Raw genomic sequence first — 14,548 nt, forward strand, 5'->3', positions numbered from 1 at the left:
GTGACTAAAAGGTTAATGTGAGACATACTGAAACATCCAGAGGAAGCTTTATCATTTGGACTGCTGAGTGCGTTAAAAGGTTTTTCTGAAATAATTTGTTGCTCTACAGGGAGCTGTGGAAACAGCAGAAAGCAGTTTAGTTTTTAAAATGAGATCTGATGGAATTTAAAATTTAACTATAGCCATAAATATGACAACGTTATCTACTTGAAGTCAACATTGAAGATGTAACATCCAGCAATAATGGTGTTGAAAGCATTGTGAAGCATTGTAAAGTTAGGTCACCATTCAATATTTCTGCCAAAGTAAAAGTTTGTTTATTATTATCTAATTCAGAGCAACTGATAAATTTAAACTTCTGTAGTGTTCAAGATGTTTTTTATTACTTTGGTGGTCATTTAAAAGATGTTTTGACCATTTGTGGAAAATACGAGAAGTAAAAGTGAAATACCAGCTTTTAAAGTTGATACAATCTGTGTTGTCCAAGTCTAATTTTCACTGTTCTTAAACGCTGTATTTATCTGTTCCTAAAGGAAATATCAGGATTTGTATTTGCTGTGTGGCAAGTTGAGAGAAAACCACAAAGATAAAGTTGCGGGCTTTAAAGGTGGTAAAATAATCAGTAGAGTTGAAAGGAACTACAGAGTTGGGTGATAATTACCACGGCAAAGGAAGTTATGTTTTTGGTTAGGTTTGTCTGTTTGTCAGCAGGATTATGGAAAAACTACTTCGCTAAGTTTTATGAAACTTGGTGAAAGAGTGTACAGTATTGTGGGCCAAAGAAGCACCCATACATTTTTTTAGCAGATCCCAATCATAGGGTGGATCCACAAAGTATTTCATTAACATTGCAAGATAGGGCATTTGGTCTACTTAATAAAAGTTCAATAATGAAAAAACATAGGCCATTCTTGAAGTATGATGACTCCATATCACAATCCACATTTATTAGTATTCTTTGAGATATACATACTTGATCAAACTTTATACAGAACCATTACAACAGCTGAGAAGTGAAGCTTCAGCTACACACAAGCGTCTTTTGACATCATTCTAGTAGTTTGGGAAATATATCCCGTTAGAATGTATGTTCTGAATAAACAAATATTATGAAGAGTACCATTTATGAATGGTAGAACAGAAATGGGGCAAAAAAAAAAAAGAGTATTGACATTAATAAGAGGGAAAAGAACCCTGATTAACAGGAAGAGGAGGGTTGATGCAGTTACATGAACAAACTGGTCACCTCCTTATCACCGTGTACTAACAGTAGGGGAAAGGTGAGTATGTGCTGAGATGGTAAAGGCACAGGAAATAACGAGAATTAGGTGAGGGATAAAGCGACGAGGAGGAAGATGGGGAAGAGGGGTGAGAGGTTGGTGGAGGCGGGGGGGGGGGGGGAGATTTGCTTGAACCAGTAGCTGGTGGGAGAGCAGTTGGGCCCTCATTTTCCCCTTGGGTGTTCCTGTCAGTACTCCAGGGAAGCAGATATAATTTACTTAATTGGCTCTCACTGTGGGGAAAAGCAGGGATTTTTCTCTTTTTTGGGCCAAATGTAGCATGAACTTCACTCTGCTGCCTCAGCAGATGAAGTCGTTGTTCCTCTTAAACACTCTCAAGTTGTATTTATTTCTACAAGAATACTATTGATATGATGACAAAACTAATTTGAAAGCACAAATCCCAGTGAAAGGAGCAACTCTGTAAACATAATACACCCCTTGATCTCTGCATGAAGTTAGTTAATAATAGTGATTAAGCCGATTTCTAAGAACTGTCTCAACAATGTGAAACATGAAATAGCATATAATAATAAAGCTGGTTGATGGATTTTGACCACCAGTCTCACTAATTTAAACATAGATCACATGACAGCTGCCCTCCCCACTCTGAAAACAGGACATGAGTGACCCCTTTCCCCACATTCTCTGGAAGACTAACAAATTCTTTGTTCATTTCCCTAACCTGCGACCCATTGTGAGTGGGCTAAATCAGTGTGCTTTAACCTTTGTACACAGTAAAAACTTAAACCAGTGCATGGGCTACGAGGCTACATGCCAGCAGGGAAAGAACCCTAAACCCCGAATTCCCACAAGAGCAGGAGTGGAATTTTTCCGACTTAACTTATCCGACTGATATATTTGAGGATGCAAGACACTGCTTTTTGTAAAGTGTTTCACACCCATGTTGGCTAACACCAGCGATATGCTGTTATCTAAAGATTTTTTTTTTTACTTAAACTGGCTAAATTCCAAATAACTGTGGGAGTCACTCATTTTAACCACTGTGAACAGTAGGTTGGGATAATTAGCCTGCTAAAGACAAAAAAACACAAAAAACGTGGCCATTAATTTCAGATTTCATGGGTGCTAGCTGTACTTTTCCGTTTACCAAGTGAAACTAACTCTTTTTTTCTTTATTATCCTCAGACTGTTGACAGCAGGGCCTTCATTACAAAACAAATTGCATAGATACTTTCACCAAACCACCTCTATTGTGAAAGAATGGTGAGGCATTTTGAAATATGTCTAATGGATTTCTTGCTGTGAGTGATTGATACCACTCTCATATATCTATTCACAACGAGGCTGGAGACAAAATCAATTAGCATAAATAACCTACAGTAGGATGAAGACTGGAACAAACATAACAAAATGGGCAGTACCTCTAAAGCGCAGTACTTGGCTATCTCATCTCATCTTCAGCTTACTGCACAACGTTGTTTTATGAGAGATTATTTACAGGACTTTTCCTTGGCCTAACTCTGTAGAGTCCCTGCACGATGACAATACACCAGAATGTCACTATAGTTTGCTCTATGCTTCACTAAACTAACTGGCTGCTGACTTAATATACAGGTATGAAAGTGGTGTCAATATTCTCCCCAAACAATCAACATGATGTTCCAGCCTATCTCCCAAAATGTCAAACTAGTCATTAACAGTAATCAAGTTAATGTCTGCTAGCCTCCGTTTTGCATTTTAAATATCCCATATGGAGAGGCCGGCAGGTGCCTGCGTTCATCTGTCACATCCATCAAAGAAGCCAAAATGTTTTTATGTTCAAGGACGCAAACATGTCAGGGCATACAGTGACTAATTGTTGAAAAGGGTGTTTTGGGGCAATTAAGGTTATTTGGTGACCTTGTTCCTTTAGTGTATGTCTAGGAGCATGGTACCCATCCTGTATAGACACAGCAACCTCTTTCACAGGAACTCCATGGACTGTGTGTACTTTTTGCAGTCAGGAAATGCATCACTCCCTCTTTCGTCTGTCTCACTCCTCTCTGTAGTGTGCATAGAGTCTCTAAGTTGCATGATAAAAAAAAAAAAAAAAAAAATCATACTGAATGAAGGTGCTTGTCTTCCACACACCAGGCGGCGGCAGCCATGGCAGAAAGAAACACATTCTTTGTGACATGACTGAAAAATTAAGCATGCAAATGTTCCATCATGAGGCTGATTTAAAAGGGAGTGTGTTGGGTGCATCTCCAGTAAACTTGACCTCACAAGTAGAACATGTGCTCCGAGCCATCCAGATACACTTGAGTAGCCCTGGTGCCCTTCTTATCTGACATTCAAATTAAAATTCTTTTTAAAAAAGTGTGCAATTTAGGGCACAGGAAAATCCTGGTTCCATGGTCACGTCTGCACTCATACACGGCTGTATGATGTTCATCTCCTGATTTTCACTGTACTGTATACATGTTGTGTTGACTCAAAAAAGTACATTCTGAGTACATAAGTTAGGATTTCAGCCTATACGGTACACACTGTGTGTCCGCTGGGATGACAGTGTTCACAATATTTCCATAAGACAGCTTTATCTCACGGTATTGAGCTTGTGAGGTTTGCCTTGAATTGATTTAATTTGTCATTATTGCAAACTTGCATTTTCTGCATCTTAACAATGGTAACCACATACTTTTTCAAAAGGTAACAACACAGAAAAAGTAGCTAAAATACGTGCAGTAATAACATCGGTGACATTATTACTGCAGGCTAAGCATGAGATCATACTTAGTTTTGTGTTACTGCGGGCATTCTTAGAAAAAAAAATGCTCTTTTTGTTTTTTTGAAAAGTTTTTTGAATCCGTGACAAACAGTCATTTGTTTCATTAGCTGAGTCAGGCTGAATCATATCCTTAAGCTCATTATATGTTGCTTAAGTCATCAGATGTGTTGGTGCAAATGTACAGTGGATTTGAGGTGAAGCAAATGAAATGAAATTTAAAACTATGTCACACTGCTTGAATAAATGTTCCTCATCTATGTGATACATTGTCTAGCAGTAACCAGGTCACCCAAAATCCCCTATTCATTCACCTCTCTTCCAACATATACACTTACCCAAACACACACACACACACACACACACACACACACACACACACACACACACACACACACACACACACACACACACACACACACACACACACACACACACACACACCTCCACAGCAGTAATCCCACCAGGTTGTCGGGTTTCTATGGGGGTCAGCGTTTGCTGGACGCAGCTTTTATTTGGACCCGATTACTTTTGGGCACAGTCATCGTATGGCCTCTGTAGACTGGGATAACGTTCATTGGGGTCGGATTGGCGTCCGCCTCACTGGCTCCATTCACAAGGCCCGGCACAATCATTTGGAGCTGGCAGACCTAACACCTAACCCAAAGAGTCAGGCCAGCCCAGTCAGCAAATATAATGCCCCCCTCCAGCTTTAATCAAAGAGGAGGGGGAGGAAAATGAGAGATGGGGAGGACAAAGAAAGAGACTGAGACAAGTAAGAGTATAGGTGGAGCAGAAAAGAGAATTGTGAGAAAATTCTGCAGAGTGGAGTCAAAGGGAAAAAAAAGTAAAGACAAAGCCCCGTACCTTTTAAAGTGTTTTGAGTTTTTGAGCCCAGTGACCTCTATGACAGACTACTGATCTGTCACTCAGATGTTTGGCATTCCTAAATATGGCTTCAAGCTGCAGCTCACACCACCCACTCTTGGTATATACATCAAAATGGTAAAAAAATTCTGGACTGCACAGAGAATCTTTTCAAATTAACATGAACAGAAAATGAACCTGACCTAAAGCAGAGAGCATAAAATTCCAATAAGCCTGAAGTTATACCAGCTTTAATATGATTACTTTAATACAAATATGCATAAATAGGCTACAATACAAACATATTTGGAAAGATTATTCTGTTGTATATGTATTGTTCTGGCTGTAGTTGATGTGTTATGAATTTGGATCAATGGGCCTCTGCTGCTCTCTTGTGGCGCGGTCTGAGAGGTTGTGCTCTTTTAGTCCGTACCAGAGGAAAGACATTTATGTTTATCCTGCAGGTTACTTATATTTTCACACCTTTTGTCACAGAGAGCCACTCTCATAAATAAACAAAATACTGCAATGCTAATTTCTAATTGCACTTAAATGTTAAAAATGTGACGTGTTAAAGCTACACAGTTAGAATTTATTCCCTTCAGTTTAACAGATATTTACAACGCTCCTATCAAATTTGCTACTGGTGAGATTTTGTGATAATGGCACCTGTGTTTGTTTGACAAAAGTAAACTAAATACGAACTCTCATTTATATGATTGCCCACTTTTACCTTGCAGAACCTTCTGAATGAATATCGAATACAACTGGCATAGAGTATTTCTGTTCTTAAATGACCTGCTGCAACACAGTAAAAAACAACAACTTTGAGGTCGTACATAACCATCAAATTAGACGAGAGACATGCCGGTCAGAGTAAAATGAGTGAATGAAAATAAAATGAGAGATCAATAAAAGCCCGATATGCTCCATCTTTTTGTACACAAACTGATAAGTGAAATGTTTAAGTATATATTTTTTCATTTATGTAAGAAATAGACTTTGGCACAACAAGCTACCACAATATAGTGAATGTTGTGCCTTGACAGAGGTTAGTAACGTTGCACACTGAGAAAGAAAAAAAACCACAGAACGACCCTTTAAATGGCTCATACCATTAATGACAGGAAAGGGGGGGGGTTACAAGTTATTTCCACAACACGGTGGTGGTTTTGTGATATCTGAAGCATTAAAAAAAAAAAAAAAAGCCGACACTGTATTTCCAAAATAAATACTATTGTTTCATTTGATTGATTAAAATATAATAAATTGACACCCCTCTGAGGAGTAATGTGTAACGTTGAGCGGTACCGGAAATCCCTGTATTTACAAACAGACGTAGCTGGCGCTGCGCTACAACAGCAGACCGCTCCTGACCCGAGGGATTACCTGACGGCTAAAGGCGTTTAAAAGGCTTTTCCTGCTGAATTCGCCAAGCCTGTCAGCTGGCCAGACATATTTGTTACTATGACGGAAGACAAGAGCCGTAACGGCCCTGAAACTGCCACGCAACAACCCCAAACCACCGCCGCCACAACGGACTACTGCGCCAGGCTGCAGCAGTGGATGTGGCAGTACTACTGGGGGTACGCCAGCTGGCAGAGCTGGGTGGCTCTGTCGGCTTTCCCCTTCCCTCCGCCGTGCAGTTTCCCTCCGCCGGGCATAGGCGCTCAGACGTCGGGTACACCTGCCTCCACCTCCGGCAGTGGGCAGCAGCACGTTTTTGACACACGACACTGGTACAGCTACCCGTATCCTTTCGGTTCCCCCGGATCATCTCCGCATCCGGGTGGTGACCAGAGCGGGCAGAGCTCGGCCACGGTCCCGCACCCAGCGGCCGATGCCCGGCTCGCCCAGCAGCAGCAGAACGGGAACCCACCGCAGGCAGGTAGGAGGGCTCAGTGTGGTGGCGTGGCCTACTTTGTCTTTGAGCCTGTAGTAATGTGTGGGGTTCTTTTGTGCATAAGCTCTCTCATGAGTCTGATGGGAAGCGAGGCTTAGATAAATGAAACAGGCTTATACGCTTAGACACAAGGTCTCTCTTAGTCCTCTGTTAACCTTTGGTGATTCTCAGCAGATCTAGCTGCTAGTCTGAGATTGTACATAAATGATTAGAGTTTGGTAATGAGGAAATCACATTTTCTTTGCAATACTGAATCACTTGTCTTTTCATCTGCTTCACAGGACGAGAGTACACCATCCCCTCTCCTCTCCAGAGGTTCCTCGCTGAGACGGTCGACTTCTTTATCCTGTTTTGTGTGAAGGCCACTATTGTGTTGTGGATCATGCATCTGAGTGGTATGAAGTGAGTAAAGCCACAAGACAGCTTTTAAACTAAGAGGATAAAGAAGCAAATATCCACAAATCTCACGCGGCAGATGTGCCATTGTGAGTTAGATAAAACGGACAATTTTCATGCCCGAAGAGTTGAGATCATTACTCTCATGCCGAAGTATTTCACCATTCCTCAGATTCGTGCTAACAAAGCAGCTACTTTCTCTCCTCTTTAAAGGGACATTGCCAAATTCATTACCCACTTCATCGTGGAGGAGATAGATGACAACACATCCATGGAGGACCTACAGAAGATGATGGCTGTAGCTCTGGTCTACAGGGTACTAGTCTGCGTCTATGAGGTGGGTCACATTTCACATCACGTAGATAATGACAAACTTAAGTCATATAAATATGCAAAATGTATTGAAAAATCGTACATGAAGCAGCGTTATTTGGTTATTATGGTCATTTTTGGTCAAACGTAGTTAAGTTTTGTATTGTTAATTAGCAAAATTAGCTCAATATTTGATTCAAATCTGTATTGTATGAAGATAATACTATCAGTTAACCCCTAACTACATTTAGAAACGCCTTCTGTGGGTGAACAAACTCTTTAATACTAAGTATTTTTAATGTAACGCTGCACAGGGTTTTTTCCCGACCTGAACAGAAACGCTCAACGCAAATTACCTTTTATCACAGAATTTGATTGATAATTAAAACTAAATTCCACTTGAAATACATTATAATATTCCCCAGTGTGTTCGTTCTCGTTCAGTGGGAGCTGCCACATGCTCCCGGTTAATGAGAGGAGTCAGGCCGAGTCAGAGTTCTTTACAACACAACATTGTTTCCCATAGAGGACAGTGATGCAACGTTGCATTCATAGTTGCCTGTGATGAAGTCATGTATCACGCCTCCTGTTGGACTTCTGCGTCGGTGGCTTGTTTTCCCAGGAGGGCAACCGGCACTGTCAGGCACCTCTGCTCGGAGTAACACCATGTGTGGTGTGTAAACATGAAACTGACTCAGACTGTGGTGTCATTAGTAACTTCTACCTGTATTTGTTGTATTATATATTTTATGAACATACTCAGGAGTCTGCCGTTTTTAACAATTTTGGGCAACTGATATCATATCCAGTGATAAGCTGTCTGACGTTTGTCATTCTTGTCCGATCAGACGATCTGTATTTGGGGTGCTGGTGGTGCTACTCCAGGGAAGTTCCTGCTCGGCCTGCGGGTGGTGACGTGTGATACATCCACTTTAGTGCGACCAAACCGTGTTTTTGTGGTCCCGGCATCCAACGTCTCCCTCTCATCGTGAGTGATCACGTACTGTTTGTTTTTGTTCAGTTACTATTTGAATGAAAAGCACAAACTAGGTACTAATTTCAACAGCACAAGACAGTATGAGGAATTGTACTATGAGTGTGCCGTACCTGAAGAAGGGGTCTGTGGGTGGCCCAGTATTTACAGGGGTGCGACTGAATTATTTCAAAAGGATATATGAAGGGATGAGAGGAGTATACTGTATGTGACCATTGGGTGTCACATTATATTATAAATAGTGCAGTGGTTAGCATTGTCGCCTCACAGCAAAAAGGTTCCAGGTTCGAATCCGGTCCTGGGCCTTTCTGTGAGTTTGCATGTTCTCCCTGTGCTTGCGTGGGTTCTCTCCGGGTTCTCTGGCTTCCTCCCATCATCCAAAAATACGCACCTCAGGTCAGGTTACCTGGCACCGCGCTAGTGGCAGCCTGTTGCAGCAGCTCCCCCCTGCTGTAGCAAAGAAATTTCCCCTCGGGGATTAATAAAGTGAAATAAATAAAAAATAAATAAAGCTACTGATGGTAAAACACAGCCAATAATAGCATATTATATCCTCTAATACTCTAAACACAAACAACGAGTAATTACACCTTGTATTCGATGAGCACTTCTCCCATGGTGTATGCTGTTTGCTATACATACAAAGTTAATCAATAATAATTTTAAAAAAAATGTTAAAGCTTACGAATATAAATCTCAAAAGGGGGATAGAAAAGGAAAAGCATTTTATTTTATTTTTGGAAGCAATCGATAAAAGTTGATAAATAGTGTTTTTGGGGTCTTTGGGGTTTCTTTGTCTTGAGGCAAACAGTCGATGACTTGTGTACCACACTTAAAAGAAAAAAAAGAGTATTTCTCTTGATCTCTATGATGTTGTTATTCCCCAAACACCTGAAGTGTCTTAGAAACTTTCACTAATGAATTTAACATGTGAGAAACTAATGTTAATTCTAGCTATTTATTGAATTAGCAAATGTCACTAGTATCTAAAGTGAGCTTGTAACATTCTGCTCCAACCTCAACGGTAACTATTGAGCAAAATATAAACTATTCATTGATTACGTTACCTCTGTCTTTTTCCTCCTTTCTTCTCTGGGCACCAGAAGACTTTGATCTTTTTAACATAATGCATTGAATATATTTTAATTTGAAATATTTTTAGTTAAAAGTGGGGCCCCTAGTCTCCGCCTACACTGCCTACACCGCAGACGGGTCTGGCTCCAGCATTTAGTGGAATTGCTTAATTAAGATGTTAAAGATCTTAGTTGGTCTTGATTTGTCCTTTTAAATTATCATTTGATTGAAATGGGACTCGGTAACTTGATTCTGTCTTGTGCCTGTTGTCTTTGTTTCCACAGCTCCACAGTGCGAGCGTTGAACAAGAACTTCTCCATTGCCTTCCTCTTCCCCGTCTTCATCACTCTGCTCTTTTTTCAGCACAACAGGACTGTGTATGACATTGTGGCGGGGACCATAGTTGTCCAGCGCAGAGGGGACAGATAGCCTCTCCTCTTTTGGCAGACTCTTACACACAATACTCGGGTAACAACAAAGTGCCACAAGACCGCATGTCCCGAGTATCCGGAAGATTTTATTTAACTCAAATTTACTAACATTGAAGAGTTTTATGGACTGGCCTATAACTTTACTTAGACTGCACTTTAAAGTGAGATGTAAACAGATTTCATCTCTTGGCATAAACCATTTAATTTTTACCATTGAAATGACACATAAGCTACGAGGACGCCCTCAAAAGTATTGTTCATTTTTTTGCTTATTGCAAAGTCTGGTAAATTGATACGGGTGGTTTGAGGGGACATCCCGAGATGTCTCTTTGTGTGATGTCAATTTAAATATGTGTGCTATGTCACAATATATTATTTATTTATTTTTGGTGAAGCTGAAAGCTCCTATTGATAAATTTTACTTTTGGCCGAAACCTTGTGGCTGTACTAGAAAAGGCCGTAAGTCTTTCCACCCTCTTTCAACAGTTATTGTCAAATTTTTCTACAAACGGATACTAATTTATCTTTAATATTCTATCAGAAAAATTCATTTCAGAATAATTTGACATGGGTGCAACTTTATTTTGCTGCGTTTCCTTATATGCATTAATTTCTTCTTCTTTTTTCTCAAGGTAACAATGTTGAGTCAAATGTTTCTGTTACTAATCATTTTTTTGTTATATTGTGATAATTCTTATGCACTCTCACAGAAGGAAAAATGCCAGGCTTCTCTGTATCTATTCTTTGTGCCTATATGGATATATTTATGGATGAAGTATTGTTTTGATATGATGAAATGTATAGATAAAACTTCTCGTGCTTCAAACATGAGAAGTTCTGTTTGTAAATTCTCTTCTTATATTTTCTTCAAACTTGTAATTTCTGTGACTCAGGGCAACTGTTTTGCATCAAAGAACTACTGTTTGTCTCAACTGATTATTGAATGCTACTGCTATTGCCAGATTTATGCTGCCAGTAATTTCAGTTTTATTTTGTTTGTATTATTATGCTGAATTATACCTTTGTCATCAGCTCTGCTTGTCTCAGTAATACTGAAATACAATCAATGTCAAACATCAGAGCTGAAAACAAAGGAAGATTTAGAATACAAATTAAAATGAGACATTTAAAGTACTCATTGTTTATAACTTGGTCAAATATTTCAGTGGCTGAGGTGAATAGTTTCTTGAGATTTTATAGGGTGTTCACTAGAATGGTTACTAACAGATTACCTTTGGATGTCATGCAACACACTCTGTTGCAAAGGTTGCCATCATATTGTACCAAATAAAAAGATTTTCACTAAAAGAACAAATTCAGACATTGATAAAACTAGATTTTACAATGTATAGAATCCATAGTTTGATATATTTTTTTTATTATTTCTGTTGGGTCGTACTATATATTGTGCATTTTCCTGCACAGAGATGTGGAGGATGCTTTAATGTTGTGTCGAATGATAACTGACAGCCGATTCCGAAAATATTTAGAAATCAATTTTCTTTGACTCATGCCCCAGAGAGTGGGCGATAGAGCTAATGTATTGTACAAATATAGGATTAAATGGATTAGATTTTACCTAAAGACCTGGAAAGGACATTACACACTTGGGTACAACAGGCATGCTGTGTGGAACTTCATGTCAATAACTGGCCTTTACCACAAAGGTCACTTTGAACTGCTGTACAGACCAACTTCCAGTTAAGAGTAAATTACACCTTTGCTTTCTTTTAGTTGAAAAGGGAATTTCATACTGGCGTTGAATAGGGTAGTATTTTTTTCCTCCACAGTTGCACACTTGGGGTCACACCACATGGGGGCAACACAGATCAATACTGGCTGAGACAGACAGAAATACTGTATTTACTAGATGTCGGAAATGTTACAGGTCGAAGCAGCAACAGAGTTGTTTATAATAGTTTGGATTTTTCTTCTGCTGCTGTAAAAAAGGCGTTTTTGGGCTCAAGTGTTGGCGTTGCAAAGGTGCTGAAATGCAGAGGTTGAATAACTTTTATTCTCTATTACGAACAAATATGGATAAAATTGTCGATTTATATGATGAAAGTTGTTTATTTAAAGTAACATTAATTTATTTATTACCAAATATAGTGTGTGAAATGATTTACAAATTAATGATTGATTCAAATTGCATACATATGTTTTATTTCTACATTTCATATTCTATTGCATCTATTAAGTACACTTTCATAAATGCTGACATGCCCACGAGGCAATTAGTATGATTAAACAGATTGATTTCAGAATTATTGCAGAATATGTAATTAATTTCTGTTGAAGACGTTTACCTTTCGTCCTTTTAGCACTCAGGAATGTGATGAAAACTCCTCTTGGTCCAACGATCCTGTCACTGTGTGCTTTGAAAGGTTGCCTGAACCCAGCCATGCATCCCATTGTATATCAAACCACTGGTTAAAGCCCTTTCATGTCTGAATTGCGTGGGGTGGCGTGGACCCGCTGTAATTGCTTGCAGTAGTTTTAAAATATATTTTTGCACGTACTTTTCATGGAGTGATAAAAAGTAAAGCCTGGGATGTATGCTGGCTTGCAAAAATGTGTATTGCCTGCTGTGCCTACTTTCCTGTCCTTGCTTGTCTTTTTGTCATTACGCAATTCCTCTCCCGTATTGTCTTTTGTCAGGTATATGTCAAACATGAACCCTGAACCCTGTCACTCACATTCTTGGCAGACTTTTCTTTACCATACTAACACAGTTCCCCACAGTCCAACAGTAGACTTCTGTCCTCTGACATCTGCAGCCATCTGTTGTCAAAATCCCTTCTGGAGCTAAAATATCCGGAGAAATCATGTGGCCAGAAGTTACACAGCACAACATTCTACTTAGCATGTTGACAGAGCTTTACTGGTGTGAATATAGCCTGCGTTACGTCACCCAGGGATGTTGACTTAACACATCATCTTTTCAGTTGACATGATAAACGGAAGTTGCTGATTTACATCTCCAGCTGTTACAGAGCAACATTCATTTGGAGTTGTGTTTCCGGCAATCTGGCAAATACAAGTTCAGTATTCACTCTCTTTTAGCTCTGTTTTTTGGTCTCTAAAAACAGAGCTAAAATACAGGTCTTCAAACACTTCCAGTGGAAAAAGTTGTAATTTTAGCAGCTGAATGCTGATCTTCACCAGTTAGTTGCTGTGTCTACCTCCTGTTTAGTGTAGGCAGTAGGAACAGGTAGTTTACTGTTGATTTGTAGAACATGAAGAGTTGCTCCGGCTGAAAAACACCCTGAGAGTGACAGTGAACCAGAACAGTTAAGTTGGTACTCACAGAGCCAAATGGTGCTGCAGAATCAACATTTTTTTTTGGTAGGTTCATGCATTATATTGATAAAACTTGCCACTATAGTGAGTGGTGTTATTGTGCACATGTAAGTGGATGGTAGAACTTGTTTTTGCTTGATGCTTGGATGTCATGGGGCTTTTTCTTTATTTTTTTATTACTGAGTGTTACTGATCACATCAGTAATGGTGCGATACCACCATGCTGTGTGTGAAGACTCTCTGTGATCCATGTCACGGGATAAAGCCTGGAACTCCTTATTAGTCAGTCATAACTGAACAAGCCTTATGGATGAGATGTATTAAAGAAATCTACAGCATGTCTGGGTGGCTCTGATGCAGCACCTAAATATATCATGACGATCTACTGACTCCCTCACACGAGTAAACGTTTTGTGTTTGATTAAACACTTTAAATAATTGATTGAGTTACCCAAGCAAGTTGTTATTTGGAAATAACTTCCTTTACCCTCTTTTTTAATTTTTTTTATTTCCACCACCAAATTGCTGTAGAGTTTAATTCGTATGTGCTGTGTTTATGTAAGATTAGCCAGGGGCATATTTTGTCTTATGGTCTCAGCAGGAAGACGCAATGTTCGCTCGGCTCTTCTCAGAATGGTAGTTTTTAAATAGCAACCATTAATCCTTATGAATTAGTAATCATCACCAGTCTCTTGCCAACTTTCTCACTCCAACATGCACACAAATGAAACAAAAGACAAATCACAGCCACCATTCAGGACTTTTTACTAGCTCGACTCTTTTAATTTCATTCTCTTTCCTGTCATGCCAGCTGTTTCTCATATTTTCTCTTTTTCTAATTCCTACCAAAATCTGGCTGTCAGGGATCATCAGATCAATTTGTAGATTGCATTTACGCCTACGTGTGTGGTCTTCAGCACATGTGGAGGGTTAGAGCATATGTTAATGCAGTGTCTAAATTATAAATGTGTAATATCTTCCATAAATCTTCAGCTACTTGATGTGAGTTTAAAAAAAATGGGATGGAATTCCTCAAATGGCTTTGAGGCTATGAGAAAATTAGCTTTCTGTTGAATAATCTCTGTGCATGGAAAAACTATCCAAACATTTTGTCAGCCATTGTGCGTGATATTAAATGTACGTTGCAGCATTTTGTCCTTCAGTTGCAAGTTTTTGTGCTGAGAGTCATGAGTTGTTCTCTGTGCCGGGAACCGGGAGAGGCTTAGCAATAATTACGCCTCGAGTGGCTCTAATACAAAT

At 39.4% G+C, this 14,548-nt stretch overlaps 1 protein-coding gene across 1 annotated transcript; it reads left to right on the forward strand.

Moving 5' to 3' along the window:
- Window positions 1-6,233: 6,233 nt before the first annotated feature.
- On the forward strand, window positions 6,234-14,348 carry fam8a1a (family with sequence similarity 8 member A1a). Its single transcript, XM_069696821.1, has 5 exons — window positions 6,234-6,766; window positions 7,063-7,183; window positions 7,391-7,514; window positions 8,338-8,477; window positions 9,842-14,348. Exons 1-5 carry the CDS (start codon window positions 6,346-6,348, stop codon window positions 9,984-9,986), a joined length of 951 nt encoding a protein of 316 aa, XP_069552922.1. The 5' UTR covers window positions 6,234-6,345; the 3' UTR covers window positions 9,987-14,348.
- The last annotated feature ends 200 nt before the right edge of the window (window positions 14,349-14,548 follow it).

Source organism: Brachyistius frenatus, unplaced genomic scaffold (assembly GCF_029030835.1).
Source record: "Brachyistius frenatus isolate BFR_SWC_R1_liver_20210118 unplaced genomic scaffold, ASM2903083v1 Contig_2, whole genome shotgun sequence".
NCBI classification, from domain to species: domain Eukaryota; kingdom Metazoa; phylum Chordata; class Actinopteri; family Embiotocidae; genus Brachyistius; species Brachyistius frenatus.